This window comes from Pocillopora verrucosa, chromosome 10, assembly GCF_036669915.1.
Source record: "Pocillopora verrucosa isolate sample1 chromosome 10, ASM3666991v2, whole genome shotgun sequence".
Lineage (NCBI taxonomy): Eukaryota > Metazoa > Cnidaria > Anthozoa > Scleractinia > Pocilloporidae > Pocillopora > Pocillopora verrucosa.
In genome coordinates, this window is record NC_089321.1 from 2,244,885 (window position 1) to 2,268,140 (window position 23,256).

Below are 23,256 nucleotides of genomic sequence, written 5' to 3' on the forward strand. Positions count from 1 at the left end.
GGAACTTAATCAGTGCCAAAAGTTAGTTTAAAAAAATCCCTCTAAGTGGCTCTTTCAGGAAACATTTACTTCTTCAGTATTTCTCACAATCAGCAGAGCTGTACTGGGTGCAAATGGAGTCACTGGTTTCTTCTGAGTATTTTGGCATTTTGTCAAGTCCAGCTCCTATAAAAATAGTGAAAAGCAAAGGCATAATTTGGCCAATTCAATAAACATTATATAAAATAATGTGATATAACCATAAAGATAATAAGGTATACTGATTAGATCAATTAGTACTGTAATAACCTAGGGGAAGACAAAATGAACAGTAGAAAGAAGAAATAGCAGAAGGATATAGATTAAGAACAATTTAGATCATCTTTTCTTTGCCAAAATGTAGGGTTGGTTACCAATGAAACACTAACTTTGTTACAGGTAACAGGCAGATTAATTACCTTACACATTAAAAAAGCTAAATTGTTTGTATGTTAAAAGGACAAACCTTGAAATAAGTAAAAGAAATAACATGATTTTGGGTGCAATTTGGTGTTAACCCTTCAACTCCTGTGAGTGACCAAGACAGAATTTCTCCTTACAATATTAATAAAACATCAAGCAGAAAAGTGATGAGAATAAAATATCAGTTAGGGGATTAAAAGTTGATCCAATACCAAATTCTCCAAACTTACATCACAAGAACTGAATGGCAGACAGTAAGGGGAATCACTAATTAGATCTCAGGAGTTAAAGGGTTAATAAGTACAAGTGAACTTTTCAAAGACAACAATATTGCATGAGCACTTGTTAATAAGGTACATGAAAAAACATCACAGAAAGTCGAGATGATGAAATTTTGAAAGCATGTGTGCATTCCTTTTCAGCCAATCAGAAAGGCATAATTTTTCATGTACATTATTACCAGGGGAAATTTTCACACAAATAGTATCAAATGAGATAATACTATGTAAAAAACCAAAGCAATACTGGATTACTAATGACACTCAACAGGAAATTGCTCTGTGTATACTACTCAGTTTGACAGTCTCATACCAGTGATCAAGTTGTGAAGGTTACAGTAGTTTGTACCATAGTCCAACACAGCATACCAAGTTTCAGAGGTGGAATAGCCCTGAAAGAAGGCGTAAAAAAGATGTGCAAAGTAAAAATCTCATGTGTTGATCAATTTGAAGCTTCAACATCCACACCCCCCCTCTCCCTAGGCATTTTAACTTATGAAGACTGTTTTGTTCAAATTCCCAACTTGATAATTCCATTCCACTTTCCCACCTCTGCTGTGCAGGGACAACCGTCAAATGCCAAGGGGTTGCCCAATGGGGATGGGGATGTTGAAGCTCCAAATTGATTGGGGCACAAGTATTGGAACATTCATTTTATATATCCCGTGTCTGTAGATGGTGAATACACATTACATAAGACAAGGCTTAGCAGGTCTATGGTTTTATATTTCATCTATTAACACCGATTATGACTACAGTGTACTTCGATGTCTTACTTAGCCTAAAGTTCAGAAACCTGCCATCAGATCACCTCACAAGAGTAAGAAAGTTGTGCACAAGAAGCCACATCACTACCAGAGAATTTATTTCACATCACTCTCTTTCAGAAATGTTGCTTTTTAAGAATGGTAACCTTACTGAATGTTTACTAAGTGATTTAATTTATATCATGAACCTGTAAAGATATCGAAAAATGATTGGTGCACATCTAAGAACTGTGGTCAACCACAATCAAAGCATCAAAAATGTTTCCATCAACCCATCAATATTGACCCACTAAATGCCAAAGAGAAGCAAAGATGGAAGATTCTCTCTGCATGTTATACTCAAGCCAGCATCTTTCTTTCCTATATTTCCATTAGTTTCCTAAATGAGGGAACAACACTTTTATCAGGGGTGAGGTTTTAACAATAAATTTGTTTTAGGCCATGGCCCCCTTGACTTTTTGTAGGTAAGAGGGAAATATGAATTAAGGAAACTATCTTTATAGCCAGAGAGGTGATTGGATGTCTTCTAAATATACTTGCATTTTGTTTTATTAGCCTGGAGAATCTCATACCTCTACACTGCACAGTTCAGTTCCATTTGCAGTAAAAGTAAATGTGAGGTCATCTTTGTAGTGCTTCTTGGGCGTCTCATGGATTGCTTTGATTTCAGTATCAGTCTGACTTTCTAGCTAAAGAAGTAATGATCAAAAACCAAAAATATAAATAGAATTAGAACATGGCATATAGTAGAAATAGTCAAGGCTTTACCTTCAACTGAAAATATTCCCATCTTGATTTAAGAAAACAACTGTTGTGGCCAGAGAAAATTTACTGAGTTGGCTACATCACAACAACCCTACACAGTAACAAGGCAGATAAATTTGAAAATCTCAATATTCTCTAACGACCCGACATTTATTTTGATCTATGGGAGGAGGTTTTATGAAACAATGGTTGGGCTTCTACGTAAACATACCGTATAAAGACACTTTTCCCCTTTACCATCTGGGCAGGTTTCATTTGAATGCCACTTCTGAATCTGGTTAACAATGGCATCATTAACCATACTGCATTTTACTGCCCAAGACCTGAAAGATATGTATCAAGTAACTTATTTCAAAGCTGACACAAAAACGGTTTTTTTTTAACCAGCAATACCTTGAACCTGCTGGCAAATATGGTAAGAATACATCTGCAAGACAGACCTGGCTATTTTGAAAAAAAAATATAACCTGCTCTTACAAGTATGATGAGTATAACCTATAACAAGTATAACCCGCTCACACAAGTGTAACTTTTCATTTTTCTTTGTCCCACACTCATGACAAGACAAAAAACATCTTTCTATAATTCTTTACCAAGCTGAAAACTTACCATCTCTGTAATTTCTATCTACAAACATTACATTGCTGACATTGCCGATCCTAGCAATATGCAGGACGCATGTCATATGAACTTCATAATAGACCTTGCTCACCACAGAGTCTTTGAGGCTCAGTGGTAGAGCATCAGAGCATGGAATCCAAAGGTCTGAGGTTCAATTCCTCATGAGGACTCAGAATTTTTTCTTTTCCCACACTCATGACAAGACGAAAACACATCTTTCTTTATTACACAATAGAGCTCCCATGGTTAAAACCAAAATGCACAGATTACACACAGCTACTGATTTGGTTGTCCTCCCCTTTTTTTTTCAATTTACTAACTTGCCCTTGATTTGATTAAAGGAAAGCCATGTGACTTGAAGGGTAGTAACCTGGCAGCTTATCTTTCCAATAGCAAGCAATATGGGAAATGACAGCCTTCGCAGAAGACATGTAACTTTGGCACTTTGGAAGACAACTTCGGAAAAGTTTGGTGACTCCTTTGAATGTAACAATGGTAGGAGGTGCCATACTTCAACTTTTTATTTTTAATGAAGAATGAGAAATGTAGGTTTTCTGCTGTCTAATTCTCCTCTAAATTTTTTAGTTCCTGACTGCATTGGAAGACCTACGAATCGTGCAGATATTATATGTTTATAGATTTGGGGTAGATCACTCGGAAGTTTGAAGATATACATATTTATTAATTAAAATGGAGAGATGAAAACTACTTTTAAGATTAACATTTTGTATTATTCAACCAGTTTCGAGTGAGCTATGCGTGATCTGATATTCATGAACGCAGGTATCTTACGTAATCACATTCCCTTACCAATTTATTTTGCAAGACGCATGTAGAGGCCCTAAGCTGCCTACTGCATGGAAGACAACCATGAACATCAGTGAGAGAGTTAATTTCATCTTAAAGCACGTGGAAGGATATCTGCAAAGCAATCAGTTCAACACTGATAAAAGTTGTGAAGTTATCTTGTAGACGTCATGTGACATTGAGCTGTGTCAATCATCGACAATAATACTCGAGCATGACTGAGCATGATGGGAAGGTAACCCTCGAGTAGAGACTGGGTCAGACACATGTGCACCATTCCTCTTCAAGATGGCGGACGACAACGGATCAAATGAGTCGCTAGATCAAATCAAGTCTCTGCGGGACGAAGGCGGCGGCAAAGAATTCACAGATCGCGAAGTAAATGGAGTTATCGAAGAGGAACCTCCAAAAGGAGGTAATCAATTGGTATCGGGTAGCTCTAAAAAGAAGAAGAAAAAGAGGAAGGGAAAAAGCAATGAAGGAAGTGAAACTGTGGTTGAGTCTCTGCCAAGTCCGGCAGTTAACCTGCAAAATCTACGCGAGCTACAAAAGAGCTTCGAACGTTTGCGGGCTGTGGAAGTGAAAGCGCCCAAAACAACAGAAGAAGCTATGAAGAAGAAGTATCAGTTCTGGGACACTCAGCCGGTACCTAAACTAGGTGGGTTTTTGTAATGCAACAACAGGTTCCATTTGATCCGACTTGTCTGCAGCTGAATTTTGACTAATAATTCCATGTGATTTGTTCTTTTATTAATAAGACTCTGTCTTTAAGGCGCTTTTAAGAAAAAAAAACTTTCTGACTTGTGATCAAGAAATCGTGTGGTATGATTTCTTTCGAAAGTACATTTGTACGTATGCTAGCGCTATTTATCTGAAGTGCGTATGGTTTTTTACGCACACACCCACTTCTCTGATTGTTTTACGGGAAAAGTGTCGACCCTTGATACAGCTGCTGATAATAGATCACATCAAGCGTTTCGATGCTTTTTCATAATCAGTCTCTTGTTCTAATATAGGTTACTACCACAAGAAATAAACATCATTCTAATTATTATCTTAAAGTAGGTAAAAGTATTTGCAAGGGGCAAGATAAAACAAACAAAGAGAGAAATGATTTCGTCATTTTATATATGTTATGTTTTATTGTTGCTGAAAGAAGTGTGATTTTAGATTTTAGAAAGAGTGTGGTAGGCATCAAGTCTTACAAAAATAATTTATTTTTTTATCTTGTGATAATGCACATATTAAGAAAGAATTTATAGTTGGATGAGTTCAAAGGTTGGTGTGTTAAAAGGATTGAGAGTATGTTTTAGAGTATGATTTTTCCTGTTTAACCATGTTGTTCTTCTAGGTCTCAGCAAAGACATATCAATCTTGCTTTATTAACCCTTTAACTCGCAAGATCTGATTGTTAATTCTCCCCTGTAGCTTCTACACATTTCCTTGTAAATTAGTTATGAGAACTTGGTGCTAGATCAAGTTAGCAGCTTCTACCCGATAAATTTGAATATTCTCATTACCTGATTGCTGAAGAATGTATGGATATTGTAGGGAGAAGTTTTATGTCAATCACTTCTGGGAGTTAAAGGGTTAAAATTCTAACTGTGAATTGCAAACAGAGTTATATCTGGATAAGACTTATTATAAGTTGCTGGATTAAAGGTTTTGTTCAGTTCTTGTCAAGTTATCACTTTTTTTGCAATCACAGTTTTGTTTCTTTAATATTGTTGTTTTAGTAATGTACTGGAAACTTAAAAAATCAATACAACTTGAATTACTGTAAATCCAAGTTGTTTGTTTTTCACCTTTTTTCCTCTAAGAGTGACTAGCACAGGGCGTGAAATTAATTTTTTTTTTCCAATAGCCACTTGGCTCCTAAATTCTTCAAAGTGGTAGCCAAGTGGAAAAAAGTTGGTCGCCATTTTCAAAGACAAACAAAACCTTTTTTTAAGCTGTCGGCGTTCTAGATAGACCCTCCAAAATTAAATTTGGGAAAAGATCTTTAATGTGCTACAAAGTGGACACTAGGATGGACAATATACAATGTTAAAGCTCACCTAAATCCAAGATGGCGTCTAGTTATCGATCGAGATGCATATGTTGCGTTTTGGAAACAAACTTAACAAGGAAGTTCGCGGCAGATTTATCTTTGCAAATCTTTTTAATTCACTATATCTCTTGGTAAGGTTATGATGAAACATTTTAGTCCCCAATTTGGCAACTAATTTCCAGGATTTGGTCACCTAAGTGAAAAATTTAGTCGCATTGGCGCCTGTATTAGGCGCAATTTCACGCCCTGTAGCATCTAATTTCTCTATACAATATCACCCCCAAATCATAAAGTAAGGTCACAAGAATAAAGGAAACAATCACTAACTAAAGAAGCTCTTGATTTTTAACCCTTAAATCCCAGTGACTAGCATCTAATTTCTCCTTACAATATCACCACTGAATCATGCATTAATGTCAAGAGAATATAAGAAATAATCACCAACCAAAGAAACTCTTGATTATTAGACAAATTCTCCTTGTCAGCACATTAATAAATGTACCAAGAACAGTATAGAGAATATGCATACTGATTTTAGGATGTAAAGGGTTAAAGAAATTCTCCTTATCAGCACCTTAGGAAATGTGAAGAGAACTGTATGGATAATATACATCCTGAGGTGTAAAGGGTTAAACAAATAATCATATTAGTACTTCTTCATTGATTTTAGATGAAGATATCATTGAATGTGGATGTATTGAAGAGGACAAGGCTGCTGAACAACTGAGACAAGAACCTTATACCCTCCCCCAGGGTTTTGTTTGGGATACCTTGGATATCAGTGATGCAAAAGTGGTATGTAATACAAAAACATGCTCTGGTATATGATTTTGATATATTTACAGTCAAACTTTTTTCACACATAACCTCTTCCAAGGAGGAAACAGTTTTCTAAGAGTGAAGCTCAGTGGAAACTGTGAGCTTCAAAGAGCAGATAATTGAAAGGGTGAATGGAAGAGCATACTATTGCGCCAAACAGAAGCACCAGGTTTATTACCCTTCAAATATTATTTGTAGCAAGAAGGACAGAATGTTTATCTCAAAACTTTCCTTTTGGTGCAATTTTTTAAACAAACGAGGTTGTGTATTCCTCCGTAACATTAGAAAAATGTGCTCCTTAGTGGAAAAAAAAACTTTCAAGGGAGCCTTTTCACTGCATGTGACTCAAGGTCTATAAATAAGAAGGTTTTGCTTGGAGAAATTGTCACTGGATATTCTTCAAATTTAGCTCAGGTGCATTCAGTTGTGTGACTCATTTAAACCATTCTCACAAGAATGGAAACATTAAATGAAAGAGAACTAATATTAATGCAAACCTATAATTAATTTTAGTCTTAAACCTTTTGACCCCAAAGAGTGAGTAACATCTAATTTCTCCGTACAATATCACCACTGAATCACACATTAAGGTCATGAGATTGAAGGAAATGATCACCAACTTAAGAAGCTCTTGATTGTTCAACAAATTCTCTGTACAATATCACCACTGAATCACACATTAAGGTCATGAGATTGAAGGAAATGATCACCAACTTAAGAAGCTCTTGATTGTTAAACAAATTCTCCGTACAATATCACCACTGAATCACACATTAAGGTCATGAGATTGAAGGAAATGATCACCAACTTAAGAAGCTCTTGATTGCTAAACAAATTCTCCTTGTCAGCACCTTAGGAAATGAGTAGGGAACAGTATAGAGAATATGCATACTTGTGTAAGGCTGTTAAGAGTTAAGTGTGTCATTTGTTTGACAACTGACAATTTTTTATAGAAAAAGAATTCCTGTATTTTACATTTCTCCTGATATGTGTCTCCTTTTTCATTGTAGCTCAAAGAGCTTTATACCTTACTGAATGAAAACTATGTGGAAGATGATGACAACATGTTTAGATTTGACTATTCTCCAGATTTCCTTTTGTGGTTTGTATAATTTCCCATTCATAATTAAAATTTTACAAGATGAGAAGTAAGACTTTCTACCATTGCTAAGTACTAGTATTTTATGCTGAATATCTAAAGCTGAAAAATCCAGTAGAATAATAATTTCTTTTTTTACAAGGTTACATTCATTCATGTTGAGTTATGTTTGTATTTCAGGGCCCTTAAACCTCCTGGTTGGAAAATGCCATGGCACTGTGGTGTGCGCGTAGCAGGCAACAATAAGCTTGTGGGTTTTATTAGTGCCATACCTGCACAAATTAGGGTTTATGAACAGTAAGTTAATTTTGAAGCTATTATAACCTTTTATTATAAAAACTGTGGTGCTTTTATAAGGATTCCAGCCCTGAGTAAAGCTGTAACTGTACATGCGTAAAATTATGTTAACTATTTATGTGTTTGATATCACCCATCAGCTGCTGACACATTACTTGCCTTTTGCACCACTCTGTCAGGTGGATGAATAGTTGACAAAGTGTTCACCATTCTTAATGCATCCTTTTGTGAAAATTTTCTCAGATTATGGCTGCTAATTGCACTGAAAGATTTATATTGCTCACAGACAGCAACATGAACAATTTTCTAGAAGTGGAAAAAAACCAGAATATGAAAAGAAAAACCAAAAGTAATATTAAAAAACTTTCATTTCTTTTATTGGCTAAGTTTACTTTTCTTGTCAGTAAGGCCCTATAGTGTTTATATAATAAACAATTGAAAATGATACTTGATTGGTTCTAGATAAAGAATTTCCCTTTTCATGTTCAACTTGATGTCTCAATCCTTTGCTGGGCTCAATTGTGAGATATCAAGTCAAAGACTCAAAGAGAAATTCCATATCTTCACATGCCCTTGTTAATCTCTATGTAATCTGGGTAAAGCACTCTTATTTTCAAGCTAAGGCAAGTCAGTTTTGGAAACATCTGAACAAAATTCTTGACTGCTCTAAATGGTACACATGTAAATCTGGGTGGGGTTCAAAGCTGGCATAAGATAACCCAGGGTTAGTATGAAATCTGATTTCAGACCTAAAGGCTTTAACAAAAAATTCAGTACAACTCTTTTTGTCTAGGATTTGATGATTTGATGTTCTAAAAAGAGTAGAGAAAATTATCCCAAAAAGGCTTTTGAACAAAGCAATAAGGAAACCCTGTTTAAATTTAACTCTGGGTGGATGCTGTTTCACGTGATGTGCATCAGTTCTTTCAAGCAAACATAGGTTTTATCCAATTTTCACAAGTATAGGTCACAGAGTCCTTCATAATAATTTTAATCTTGTATCTTATATTAATCTCATATTTATCTCATATAATCTGATGACCTACCACCTACAATCTGCAACTTAGAAAAGAATATTGTGGTCTTAAAGTTAAAATGCCAACAATTTTGTAGCTTATTGGTAAGCAAGGCTACATTCAAAGTCCTTAGTTTTTACAAGCATCATGCATATTGCTAGGATTGAGAATCTCTAAAAGTACTGTGTGCCTTGAAATAAATAAACTAGCGAGTAGATTCTTGGCTTGATCATCTCATATCAAGAGTTGCCATACAGTTTTCATGAATGTCTGGAAAAGAAATAATCTGATTCCCTATTAACACCTTAGACCTTTGGATCAATTCTACTCTAGTTGAGAGAAATCTCATGATTCGCCGTATAAAATTGGCCATACTGATCTGTTTTGCCTTACTGTGTGACCTGTGAAATTTGGATAATTTTCAGTCATCTCTCCTCGTTTTTGCTCTCTCCAGGATTGTCTCTATGGTTGAAATTAACTTCCTGTGTGTCCATAAGAAGCTCCGATCCAAACGAGTTGCCCCAGTTTTGATAAGAGAGATCACAAGAAGGGTGAACTTGGAGGGGATTTTTCAAGCTGTTTATACTGCTGGTGTAGTTCTTCCCAAACCAGTTGCTTGCTGTCGGTAAGTACTATAGTTATTTTCTTTGCAGATTTGCATTCTTCAGTCAAACCTGTGTTAAAGCAGCATCATATTGAATGGTCACCTTGTATTAAGCGGTCTGTTTTCAAAGTCTAAGGTTTATTCCCCTTAATTACAGTGATTTTTACCTCAATTAAGGGGTCACCTCTATTAAGCAGTTGCAGTCACCCTTTACTGAGTCCCAACAGCTTGCTTGTATTGTCGTCCACCTGTATTGAACAGTCACCTGTAGTGGAACCACTCAAATAAAACTAAGAATAATCTCTCAAGTCTCATTTATTCCATGTTTATCTCCAAAAACCAAGGTTAGTGGTACTTTTAAGGGTGATTTTGTACATTTATTGGTCAGTTATGACATAAAATGACATTCAATGTCTTTTTTTTATAATACCCCTTTTTTGTGACAGTCATCCTGTATTAGGGTTACACCCTGGACCTTTCCTTGCTGGTGATGGCAGGTTTGACTGTATTTGTAAATTCATCCAGCTGCACTATTGAGTTTGAAATAAAGCAAGGCTTCTTAAGTGCAGACTACTGTTTGTACTTAGTCCAAACATGTATTTACATGTATGGATAAACTTAATGGTGCTGTTATTGTTCTCAGCTACTGGCATAGGTCCCTCAACCCTAAGAAACTGATTGAGGTCAAGTTTTCCCATCTCAGCCGTAACATGACCATGCAGAGGACTATGAAACTTTACAGACTACCAGAAGTAAGAAATTCAAGCAATTAGCATTTGTTTTGAATTGACATAAATTCAGTCATTTCAATTGTGTTCCCCATTTTGATAGTGGATCAAAAGTGAGTACAGAACCAAGGGTGAGATTAACAATCTCACTATTGGCCAAGTTTTTGGTGTATCTCTGGAAGAATCTGTGGCTCAAGTCAAAATTGATTTGTAGGGAAAAGTATGAAAAAATAATGCTAATATGTGACTTTCTTATGCATTGATCAATTTAAAGCTTCAATATTCCCCATGGGCAATCCCATGCACAATTGAACTTTTGAAGATTGGCTTGTTCAAATTCCCCCTCCCCTCCCCTGGACCAAAATTGTGATCAAATGCCTTACCCAAGTGCTGGATTTGATTGTCAACTTTTTTGTAGACATTTTCCTCTCAGCCCTGTGCTCGTGAAATTGAATGCTTTAATTTCCTTTATACACCTCCATATTAAAATATAAAACGTGTGTATTCCACTTGATGGTTCAGGTTCCAATCTTCCCAGACAAGGTTCAAATTTTCCACAACACCCAGGCAAGGTTCAAATTCCCCACCCACCAGGTAAACGCCTGTGGGTCACCTTGGGGGTGGGGTTGGGGAGAATGTTGAAGATTTGAACTGATTGGCACATAAGCCCACCACAATTTGTATGATGCCTAAACAATAATAAGTCGACACTGATGGAGGAGGGTAGAATGACTTGGCACAGAATGTGAAAGTTTTTTTTTGTTGTTGCAGAGATGCTTAAAGCAACATGCACACCCTTGATACAACTCTCATTCGTTCTCTAATTCATTTACATACTAAAAGTGAGGAGAGAAATTCGTTTCCAGATTCTATTGTTCAATTTCTTCACAGGAGACAAAACTAAAGGAAATTTGTACTCTAAAAGAGCAGGATGTGAGCTCTGCATATCAAAGTACAGTGAAGGTATGAGTTTAAGTTGTGTGACATAGATGGGGAGGGATACAAATTATTAGTTGTGTGACATAGATGGGAAGGGATACGAAGTACAAGTTGTGTGACATAGATGGGAAGGGATACGAAGTACAAGTTGTGTGACATAGATGAGGAGTAAATGAAGTACAAGTTGTGTGACATAGATAGGAAGTGATACAGAGAATATCCAGTGGTTCATACACACAGTAACCTGAATCTTGAACCAAAACTGACCTTTCGTGGATTTTTCTCAGTCATTTCCTGTAGTAATTACAGAAATTTTTATTTCACCCACAAACAGATTTCTCTGCACAAGGTAGTTTGCTGTCAGTGATCGTGGCACTTACACTAGTAGTGAAGTATTAATGACTACATCTTGAGACAAACGACTTTCTTCCCTTGACAATGTCACTTGCAATTATTTGGCCGCAAATTATTTATTGAAATACACAGAGTATTTAAGGGTTGTTTTCTGCCTGTCAATGTGTGTTTCTGCTGATTTTTCTTTCTGAAAAATGACTCGTATAATTACGTATTTCAATTTCCATGAATACATGACCATAAATTTAGTGTGCTTACCACAAAATAAAGTTAATTATATTCTTTATCATTTTTCTGTTACATAGTACCTGAAGAAGTTCAGCTTAGCCCCAGAGTTCTCGGAGGTAAGGAATACACTATGCTCAAGTAAATGTTTACAATTGCAAATCTCTTTACTGATTCTTAATGCATGAATTTCCTTACACTCTGCTCGAGAAGAACTCCTCAGGGTACCATTATTGTGCTTAGTGTGTTCAACAGACAAGATAATTCTCTGGCGACTTCACAGAATTCTCTGCTTACATTTCGATGGCTCGAGTTACTCTTTTAATTAAAATTTGAAAAGATACTTCAGTCACTTTACTCCATTCTCCTTCTTCTACAGTTCTTAACCCTCTACACCCTTACATCAGTATGTATATTCTCCATACTGTTCTCCAAACATTTCGTAAGGTGCTGACAAGGAGAATCGGTGTAGCAATCAAGAGTTGGTGATTATTTTCTTTGTTCTCGTGACCTTAATGTGTGATTCAGGGGTGATTTTGTAAGGAGAAACTAGATGTAAGTCACTCTTACGGGTCGAAGGGTTAAATAAATCCTGTTTACTGTGTTAAGGTATATAAAGCAAATTTCACTTATTTGAAAACCCCTTTCATTCATTTACCGGTAAGACTTTTCAGTCGTTTGAACTAGTCACTCATGTATGCATTTTGTTACACAGGAAGAATTCAGACACTGGTTTACTCCTCGTGAAGGCATCGTAGATTCGTTTGTTGTCAAGGTACGTATTTTGTTTAGTGCGGCGGTCATAAAAACAGGTAAATATGGCGCAATACTTCTTAATAAGAGAAACTGAAGCTCAAGGTGCTGCTCTTTGATCTGAGAAAATGCTTGATTATTCGCGACAGGGAAGCAAGTTGTTGAAAACAAATTGTTCTCGCCCTACGGAGCTCGAGCAATTTTGTACGCCTTATAAAAAATGTACTCGTGCTGATTTATCACAAAACGCACTCGAGATGATGTAATTACCTACGTTAATGGCCGCTGTCCGAGTCTTGATGGACGCATAAGTTTCCCTGCGCTTTCAGCAATTTGCTTGTTTTTACTTACAAGGCACCTTGGGATATTTCCCTTTCCTCTGATTGGCTGTTGAAATTGCTTTGGTTGTGGTTTTACGAAACTAGAGGTTTCAATAACTTTTTTTCATAAGCGGCTGCTGATGGAGTAGTAGGCGGCTGTGTCGTAACGCGAATCCTTGACTCGAAAGCCGCTCTCAGGCCAAACGGACGGCAGTTGGAGGTCTTACGGGCAGCGTTAGGTCGCTTGTAACCGGCTCTTCTTGAAATCCCTACGGCTTTCTAAGGTGCTTAATCGTTTTACTCCCAAGATCTCATAAGTAATTCTTCCCACTGTTTGCCCCACAATTCTTATAGCGTTAGTTAGGAGAATTTGGTTTTGGAACAATTAATGATCCCCTGATTGACATGTTTCTTTATTCTTATCACTTTTCTGTATGAAATTCTATTGATATTGTGAGGAAACTCTATCTTAATCACTTTGGAATTTAAAGGGTTTACGTCGCACTGCGTTTTACTAAACAGAGGCAATTGTGGTCAACACCAAACTGTAAATATTCATTTTGACATCTCAGAACGAACAAGGACAAGTCACCGACATGATCAGCTTCTACACTTTGCCGTCCACCGTGATGCATCATCCAGCGCACAAACAGCTCAAGGCTGCGTACTCTTTCTACAATGTGCCGCAAACTGTTCCCCTTGTTGATCTGATGCAGGATGCGTTGATTCTAGCCAAGCAGGTAATTTAAGGGGCCCTGGTGATTATAAATGTGACGTGGTAGCTTCAGGTCACCAAATTGTTTCGGAAACCGCGGTGGCCTGGCACATAGCGCGCTAGACTCCGGTCTGAGAAGTCTGAGCTCGAGTCCCAGCTGGGTCAGCCGGGATATGCCCTTGCGTAAGACACTTTGCTTTCACAATGTCTCTCTCCGTGCAGGAGTGTAAATGTTTACCGGCGAACTATTAGGGACAACCGACAAAGTACTGACGGATAACCCATGTTGGACTGGCGTCCCATCCGGGGGAAGTAGCGATACTCTTTTTTAATTCATGCGACAGAAATCGAAGCTGAGCATCAGCATTTAAGGGCTACTTGGCCTCTAAGAGACCTTCTAGTATTTAGTATAAATCTACTAGCGTCCTTTGAAAAGTACAGCAATCTAATTAGCTGCGTTACTTCCGATCTATCTTCCTTACTAGATAGTGAGTACAAAGAGAAGCTTAATAGGGTGCAGTGGGAAACGAAATAACATAAAAACATGAACCCGTCTTGTTGAGTTTGGACTTCTGGTCGATTTATTATGATAATAGAACCGAGTGGAGTCTAATTCGGTCTGTTATCATGCGAGTGACAAACAACATTGGACGGCCGCGATTTGTCAATCGCGTGTAAGACTACAGTCAGAATTGGACAACGCGAAGTCCTGTTACCAATTAATCAAAACTATGACAAGATCTGAGAAAGAAACTAGACATCGGTTATACTTTTTCATAAAAAAAAACAAACAAACAACCGTTAACTCGGAAATGCGAGACAACAGCACGCGCACATGACGCGTTCTGTCCATTTACGCAGGCATGACGTTTTAACTGTCCCTTTCATTGTCCTAGTACACTGTCCAATTACAAGCATGACGCGCACACTGTCCTATTGGTGCTCAAATCGGGCTGGTGATGACGAATCACGTTCGAAAATTTTGTTATAGTATTAATTAATGCTGAAACGGTTAGATAATGAGCTCGAGATTCGTAAGCGTGGTAGTTCATTCGGCCTTCATCCCCATCATTTATCACTCGATAGAGATTTCGAGCGCATGATGTAATTTTTGAATATAGAACTCGAAAATGCCAGAGAATTTAATCAAGTAAAATGCATCATTTTGATAGGACTCATGTACAGAGGGGGAAATTGGAACCTTAATTTTCATCTGAGAAATTCTATTTTCTTTAGGAGAAAACAGTTGGGATGTATTCCATGGCTCAATTGTTCAAAGAGCAAATAACGCTGTCCGATGGACAAATCGATATATATCGGATAAGAGTGAACAAAACTTATGGCGCTTTATCTAATGGGTAGCGCTATCCACCCTACGAACCCCTAGGGCCAGGAAATTTCGAAAACTAATGTACGAGTAATTTTTTTATTTCCAGCGTGAGTTTGATGTGTTCAATGCTCTGGACCTTATGGAGAACAAAGAATTCCTGGAAAAGCTCAAGTTTGGTATCGGTGATGGTAACCTACAATATTATCTGTACAACTGGAAATGTCCGTACATGGAGCCCACTAAGGTCAGTTCTTCAGCGATGACTTTACTTCGACTTATTTTTCTTGATCCGTGTTTAATTCGCAGAAAAAAAAGGAAGCACCTCTCTGCTACTCCTCTACGTTTGACGATGAAAATTATTTTTGCAAGATATATGGATCCCATTTTTCGGAGCCAACGTAATTTTTTATGGATTCCTCTCGACACCTTTGATGGACTTAAAACTGGGACGACCTGACTAAAATTACTCATTCTTTTCCTTCTTCGGTATCTTTACAGTTAAACTCAAATTCGTTCCTTGCCAAACTATTCAAGGCAGCATTAAACCTCCAAGTCCCAAGATATGATTGTTAATTCTCTCCTCCAGCAGCCACACGTCTCCCTGTAAATAAGTTACGAGAATTTGGTGTTAGATCAAGATACCAACTTTACCAGATAAATTTGAGTATTCTCGTCAACTGTTTTCTGGATGGTGTATGAACATTGTTATCCTACAAACACACCTGACTTTTACGTAATTTTGTTAAGGGTTATTTTTCCTCTTTCAAGGTTGGACTTGTTCTTCAGTAAACATCGGAATGTTCTGGATCAACAGAACATCCTCTCTAGACCCTCTTGACATTTAAACGATATAATGGTAACAACAAAAAAGCTTGCGGATGAGGAGACACACTGTAAGGAAATACATGACGCAGGAGCGTACTCGATGAAGGCCACGACGCAAAGAAGCTAACTCAGAGTGAATTTCCTAAAAAAAAATTAACAACAAAACTGTATTTAAAGCGCTTTATCAAGCATACTGCAAGTTGCAGACGTTAGAAAAAAAGTTTTTTTTTAATGTGTATGCGTTTTGTGGGTATTGCTAAATCGGCTTAATGTCGGTATCTGAACAACTGCGTACCTACCCACCCCTCCCCTAACCCAACAACCGTCAACTGATAGCAACTGAGGATTGATGTTTGGTTAGGGGGAGTGGTAGGCGTGCATTTGCTCAGATAATGAAACTATTTTAAAGATTTTTGTTATCAGATTTTAGGTAGTTTCGTTTATACTTGTTCAGTGATAATGAAAGTACTGTAGAGAATGCACCTTTTTCAATGGATGGATTAGATGGAAACTAGATTGCGCCGCTTATGGAAAGCAGATGGTATTAATACACGAAAGCTAGTCTTACAATGACCTTACAAGAATTAGTTAGAAACGACTGGTAGGGAATTGTACTTAAAAGGTTTGTACTTGTGAGCTTGATTAGACATTTACAAGAAAAAAAAAACAAAAAAACAAACATGACAGCTGACAAACGTATGTCGTCAGTTGGCCAGTGTTGTGCAAGTCAAGGTTTTCAAATCTTAGTGTCAAATAATATCGGCAGTGTTAAGAACTTTCCGACTTCATGAAAACGTAATTGTCCTGCTATGGGTGATTGTAACCTTGCGTGACATTGAGTCACCAGGTGTCACGCAGGGTGACAAACGCAACGTGGTTTGTATTTCAAGTTGTAGAACCAGACTTAAGTTGATAATCGCAAAAAATGCCATGGAGTAAGTTGAAAGTTTATGAAGCTTCTTAACGGACAGTTTTGCATGGGAATCAAGGAAGTAAGAGCAGTATTCTTCTTCTTGGACGTCAGATTCTTGACTTGCCTCATGCATATACTATGGAAATCTGGTTGCAACCATCTTATTTACTTCCTATTTAAAAAGCAGTTTGAAAAAAGTAACGCTACTAGTAACGGAATGTTTTAATTGATAGTAAACTGAATATATTCAATTTTTCATGTTTATGGTATTGTGTGGTTTGCAAATTGTGTGTTAAACAATGGGGGGGACGCATGGTTTTTTAGAGGAAACGGAGGGTGGGGTCAGTTGTCACTAATAGAGTATTAGTGGGGACCATAGAAAAAGCAGGGGGTTTCATAAGAATATTACTGAGCCTTACGGGGGAATCAGGAGAATTTTATCGTGACAAAACCAAAATCCTCCGACTCCCCCGCCCTCAACCCCTCAAGACGATAAATAGTGACCGGTCCTAACCTACTGGGGCAAAATATTCGTGTGCAGAAAACTCATTTAAATGAAATTTCTGTATCGTTAGAATGCTTGATTTGTTACGTAAGACCAAGAGAAAGTAATAGGACCTATCATTTTCTGTTGGTAAAGCTTATTCCAAGACTACGATTGACGTTCACAAACGTATAGAAGTTTTATGAAACAAATTTGAATCGGAAACCTCAACTGTTAAAGGACTTAAGAAAAATAAGATGGTTAAGAGAGGTTGTCAGTAATTTTCGAGAAGCCGGCGACAGAAGCAAAAATTCAACTTTTTTTTTATTTGCTCCAAAAGACCCTTTTGGTGAATTGTTCACCTCGATAATTTTCGTCGGCCAGAGTCAAGACGCACCAAGCTAAGTGACATCGCCCTCCAGTAAAATAATTTTCCAAAGAATAAATGTGGCGAGCGTGGGGAAACGCACATTTTTTTCATTATTGTGATCAAAGCCCAATGATGTACCTAATTTGGTACTTACGGTATCAAATCATTGATTATGACAGGGTGAGCTTAATTTTTCTGTCGAACTCACTGCACGAACTGAGAAAGTAAAAACTTGTATTTATCTCCCACGCGTTTCGTCTGACAATAGTAGACTTCATCAAGGAGTTTTACAAGTAGGGTAAATAAGCTTGCTCATATACAAATAGTAAATAAGTTGTCTCTTTACTATTGAAGCCAGTGGATATAATTCGCCAGGTGCGCCTACGGTGTTATACATGCGTGACATTTTTCGGACGTTACATATACGAGTACGTAATCTGTTTGAGGGTCACAGATTTAGTGTAAATATTTGACCCCTCGACATCACGTAATGTCTCTAGTTTACAGAGGTCTTAGAAAGCTTTATTAGTTGGATTTGCCTTCTGCGCGTAGAAGGCTACAAGCGAATTACTCAGGTGTAATTGCTTTTGATTCCTCAACTGATGTTGTCGCAAACAGCTTTTGGGAGTCACGAAACAAAAAAACTTACTGGAACCTAGTTTCATGTATTAATGGAAGTAAATGGCAAATAAAAACATATTCTCTTGAGAAATAAACTTATAAATAACAGGGGTTCAAGATTTAAGATATATGAAAATTCACGTATTTGCACTGCGGTGGAGAGATGAAATTAGAAGATCCTCGCAGCTAAGAACAGGGGTTCTTTGAAACAAATAGTGATAGAAAAGGTTTCAGTTCTGGTCAATATTGACTTTTCAAGTCATAGCCTACTTCCAAATCTAAGGGAACGCGCCGAAGGATTAAAAAAAACATACACGTGTGATAATGCAAGGAGTAGAATAAAAATACAAGTAAAGAAAAAGGAGAAAACATAGAAACCCGTGTTGCAGCGCGCAGATATCTTTTGAGCCAGACCTACACACTTATGCCCGACACCACGCAAAGAAACTCGGAAGAATGCTGTATATGAACTTGCTCGCACGTGCACGCAGGAAAGGCCATGACAATCAGCGAAAATAATGGCAAATGCAGATGATATTTGCATTCAAAAATCAGACAAATAAGATGAGAGAAGGATAAAGAAAAACAATTTTTACTTCTCATGAAAGGTCACGCAGTCACGCTACAAATACTATTTCTACATGGAATTTCTTGATGGTGGAAAGTGGAAAAAACATTTTCCAGTCTTATTTTCTGGAAACATGGCGCAGTTAATAATTTTTATGGGGCTATTGATAATTCCTATCAATTAAGGGGGGAAGAGTTTCCCGAAAAGCCGAAATTGTTATACTCGGGAACTTGTACGTCTACAAGCACGCAGCATGTGAATTTAAAATCTACTCTCCTGTTACAGTTTCCTTATTGTGAACTGTGCGATAATGATTATAAACAATCAAATTGTAGACAAATGAATGTTTTGGTTTTGTACAAGTGCCCTATTTCCTGATTTTAGCAAATCTTTAAAGTAATAAACGACAGGAGAAAGAAACGCTACGATTTTCCCATCGATTTTTCAGCTAAAAACACATCGACAGAGCCAGTATCTTTGTAAACAGCGATTTGTTTATTTAGCACTCGAGATACGTCAACTCAAAAACTTTACCTAAAACGGTGGTTTGTTCACTTAAAAATAAAGATAGGTTAATTTTTAAGTTAAAATTGATATATTTAAATGAATCAAAACTGAAGTAGAGACCAAACACGTCGAGTTTTGTCCCAATAGCGTGCGATTTACAGTAGGAGTACAGCAAGAAAAATGGCCTAACTCCGTGAAAATGCACGCTATATATTTTGGTCTGGCGCGCTCGCTTTTCACGGGCCAAAAATAATATTTTTACATGATAAACACGAATAATTTCTCGTTGAAAAGAGCTCTTTTATTTTATGTACATTCGTATACCCCCGATGTTATGGTCGTCTGAAATATAGCAAAATTCAGCGTACAAACGGAATAGAAAATATAGTGTATTTCACGCGGGTGGTTACAAACGAAAGAAAGTTCAGTTAGAAATGAAATATAGTTGCAAAGCTACACCGAGGGATAAAAAATAACTTATGAAAAAATGAATCCAAGACAATTTTTCGCCGTCTTGTTCGAGCGTTGTGAAAATGGACTGAAAGCCTAATAGAAATTATGCAAATTAGGTACGTTTTAGCCGATTTCGAACTTTCGTATTTTTTTCCAAAATAAAAACTCGCTGGAACTTTTGAGTATTATTTTTAAAAACGATTCACCAAAAGGGTCTTTTGGAGCAAATAAAAAAAAAGTTGAATTTTTTCTTCTGTCGCCGGATTCTCGAAAATTACTGACAACCTCTCTTAAAATTTTTTAACTACCGCAAACACGATGTGGATTTATTCCATCCACCCATTGACCTTGTAAAACAAAATTCTCTTAATTCTGTTGATTGCAAACAGTGTTCTCTTAAAGTTGGTTCCAGTACGAGTCCAACTAAGCCTGCCATCAAGACACCGGTACTAGGTCCAAGCGAGAGAAAAGCGCGCGAAAACGCCTTGCCTTGGACGTCATCACCGCCGGTGACTACAAGAAACGTATTGAGGTAAAGGCTTCCTGCCAAAAGCCCCATATTAAAAATGAGTAATAAGACAATCCAGACACTGTGGAGAAAGCGATACCACGACGTTAACGTTAAGAAAATGAACAAACCCAAAAGCACTGCAGATAAAATCCATGTTCTTGCAATAACAGGCGTGCATTTTGAGTTAAGAATGAACAGGATACTTAGGTAAGATCTACCGATGCATTCTCCGATCATAAACACACATGCGTAGTAAACAAAATGGTTCCTCGGATCGAAAAAAGAGTTTGGAAAGGCCAGAGTTGTAACAACGCCATTGAGAGTCAAAAACTCAGAAAAGTAACCCACGAAACAGGCCAACATAAGGTGTGAGTTTTGCCAGATTAACGTTTTTTTCTCTTCGCAAGATGGGTTATCTTTCACTGGCAAATTTTCAGAGGTAAGTACGGTATAAGAGACTTCTTTATGGTTTATCATGTCTCCCTGTGGCTTGAAACGTCTCCTCTCTATTGTGATGTAAAAAGGAAAGATAACTGCAGGCATCCAAGAAATGATAAGGACAGTCGTTTCCGGAGGCAGGCAAATTAAAGTTGTCATTGCTATTAAAAAAAAAAAAATTATAATTAGAAGAGAAGGGCTTCGTCATTTTTTAATTGGATAAATTATTACGAAAAGATCAAAGTAAGAGGTGCGTGAAAAAAGAGAATTTCTTCGAGCTTTTTACCAAATGCTTTTAGAGTGCCTCATTTCAAAAATTTGGGGGACAAAAAGTAACTAAAATGCTTTCTCAAAATAACGATTTTAAAACTTTTCGCATCAAATTGGAAATTTCATTTCAGATATGAATGTAAAAAAAGGTTTTCATTTGGTTTCTTTTGGATAATTTTTAGCATGTGGCGACAAAGTGCAGATTCGGAATCAAGCTGACCCAAAACACCTACAATGCAGGCTCTTATCTTCAACTTTGGACCCAGTACTTCGCTTTTTTTCTACCACAAAGACCGTAAAGAGACAATGTTTAATAGCACCTGCACAACAATTGATGCGGTTAGCGCTATCTGTACGTTAGATTGGTAAATATAAGCTTGCAGTGCACAAAATTATCTAACAGATTTACTTAGTGATAGAATCGTACCACTTGAACCGCAACCAACACAGCTGTAAACTGCTGGACTGATTCGGAGATGAAAAAAGCTTTGGTAAAAACAATCGCGCGAGAAAAAGAAGAACAATATAAGTTTTTCACTCTATTCATCAATCTATTGTCTGAAAGAAATTCCATTTTCATTTTTCAATCCACTCAAGAGTATTGGAAAATTCATAACTAGTTTATCACAAAAATAAATTCCATGACAAATTAACTTTATGATGTTCTATCGCCTTCTTTGAGGCAAAAAAAAAGGTTAAAAAATTCAAAACAATTTGAATTTGGTCGGAACGTTTTCTTTCGAATCTGATTGATTCATAATCAGCTACAAAGGACAGGTGATACAAATGAATTATTTCTTCCATAAGATCATGGCCACAACCTTTGGGTGAAAAGCTAGTCGAGGTGAATTATTTTAACCAAGTTTCTGGAAGCGAGATTTTAAAAAATATGATTGATTTTTGTGACGATGCCACTGAAATAATTTCATAACCTGGCCTGTTCGTATCTCAACCAAAACCATTGATCGTTGTTTGGAAAAAATAAATAAATAAATAGATAAGAATAAAAAAAAAGGTTCGTTGACTTTTTTGGGGTTCAATCGACTCGCACGCCAACAGAATATGCATACTAGGCTTAGAATCTAACCAAACATAGGCGTCAACCTTTTTTTGCCTTTCATTGATTTTTTTCCGGATTTCTTACCGGTGTAGTACAAGGGCCCAGCAATGAAACCAACGCCAGTCCCCGCTGAATACGAACTCATCGCCGTGTCGCTGTATAACGCAGTCATCGAGACGAAAGTGACCTCGCCAATGGCGACCCCAGTGGACACCACGATGACTCCAGTGACCCGAAGAAATACGGCCTCAACCAGAGCGTATAACAACACGCCGGTGATACCCAGCCCTACTACTGGCACCAGAAGAGCTTTGTGAGACAACTTTAAAACGAAGCACGGCAAGACAGAGGTAATTACGAAGAAAGGCAGCGAGGCAGAGATTAACAGAACAGGAGTGGGTAGTAAAGTTTCTTCCAAGATGTCTTGAGATGCCGAGATTCCAATGGAGAAAAAAATCTGGAGGATGAAACCAAACACCCCAAAGGCAAGTATGTGAAATGGTCGATCGTCTCCAATTAGTTGGCTTATTTCATTCTTGTTTCGGACAGGATCGATTTCGGAGTCCGAGCCAGATGAGTCAACTGTACATGTCCTCTTTACGTTGTCCATTGTTGATCGAAAAAAATTTCCTTTCAACTGTTTTGTTTAGAAATTGCACCACAGTTGATAAATTTTGGACAAGTTGTGTTTTATCTCTTCCATCACAAAGAGATATCATTTACCATCTGTTCAGAAAAGCAACCTCGAGTTGTCCAACCCGGATTAACATAAGTACACTTGCCGGCAAGGGTTGATAATCAAGTTTATATTGATTGCGGGTTTCTGTGTTCTTGCCCTCAGTTCTAGGCCGCACAGTATTTCACGGTTTTTGTAATGAGCTGTGGACAGGCCTAACGCTTGAATTGTTAAATGAGCTGTTTTCGTTTTAACCTGTTAACCCTCTCTTTCACGGGTGCTTAACCTTGTCAGGGAGTTTACGTTTCGATCTTTTTAATTTTCACACCCCACTATTACCCGCAACTTATTTATTCAACGGCGGTAATTGTCACTTTCAAAATGAAAAAATGTGTGTTCTACCTAGTACCGCATTGCCAAACGTAAATGAAGGGTTCTTGAGCAACGTGGCGTGGGTCAGACAGCAGTTAATTGGCCTCTGGCTACCTGCTACGGTGAATTTTCCGCAATTTTCACCCCTAGAAGCTTTTCTTTCTTCTGTGGCGCTGAAAAGCTCTCTAGGTAATCATTGTAATGTACACTGATGTGACTTACTTCACATTTTGTATCATATTTTTGCAATTAAACGCTCC

The 23,256-nt window shown here is 37.4% G+C and overlaps 3 protein-coding genes across 3 annotated transcripts; 1 reads left to right on the forward strand and 2 right to left on the reverse strand.

Annotated features, from left to right (window-relative positions):
* Nucleotides 1-50: 50 nt before the first annotated feature.
* On the reverse strand, nucleotides 51-3,870 carry LOC131791163 (uncharacterized). The gene is made up of 5 exons (XM_059108483.2): nucleotides 3,683-3,870; nucleotides 2,463-2,574; nucleotides 2,059-2,175; nucleotides 1,033-1,111; nucleotides 51-165 (listed from the first exon to the last, which is right to left on the reverse strand). The coding sequence occupies exons 1-5, from the start codon at nucleotides 3,769-3,771 to the stop codon at nucleotides 74-76; spliced, it is 489 nt and encodes a 162-aa protein (XP_058964466.2). The 5' UTR covers nucleotides 3,772-3,870; the 3' UTR covers nucleotides 51-73.
* Nucleotides 3,871-3,939: 69 nt separating this feature from the next.
* Nucleotides 3,940-16,519, forward strand: LOC131791188 (glycylpeptide N-tetradecanoyltransferase 2). Its single transcript, XM_059108519.2, has 12 exons — nucleotides 3,940-4,337; nucleotides 6,400-6,524; nucleotides 7,559-7,650; nucleotides 7,828-7,944; nucleotides 9,415-9,585; nucleotides 10,208-10,316; nucleotides 11,184-11,255; nucleotides 11,891-11,929; nucleotides 12,526-12,585; nucleotides 13,456-13,623; nucleotides 15,035-15,172; nucleotides 15,697-16,519. Exons 1-12 carry the CDS (start codon nucleotides 3,968-3,970, stop codon nucleotides 15,715-15,717), a joined length of 1,482 nt encoding a protein of 493 aa, XP_058964502.1. The 5' UTR covers nucleotides 3,940-3,967; the 3' UTR covers nucleotides 15,718-16,519.
* A 3,415-nt stretch (nucleotides 16,520-19,934) lies between these two features.
* LOC131791216 (uncharacterized) lies at nucleotides 19,935-22,725 on the reverse strand. Its single transcript, XM_059108550.2, has 2 exons — nucleotides 22,033-22,725; nucleotides 19,935-20,779 (listed from the first exon to the last, which is right to left on the reverse strand). Exons 1-2 carry the CDS (start codon nucleotides 22,556-22,558, stop codon nucleotides 19,974-19,976), a joined length of 1,332 nt encoding a protein of 443 aa, XP_058964533.1. The 5' UTR covers nucleotides 22,559-22,725; the 3' UTR covers nucleotides 19,935-19,973.
* Nucleotides 22,726-23,256: the final 531 nt, after the last annotated feature.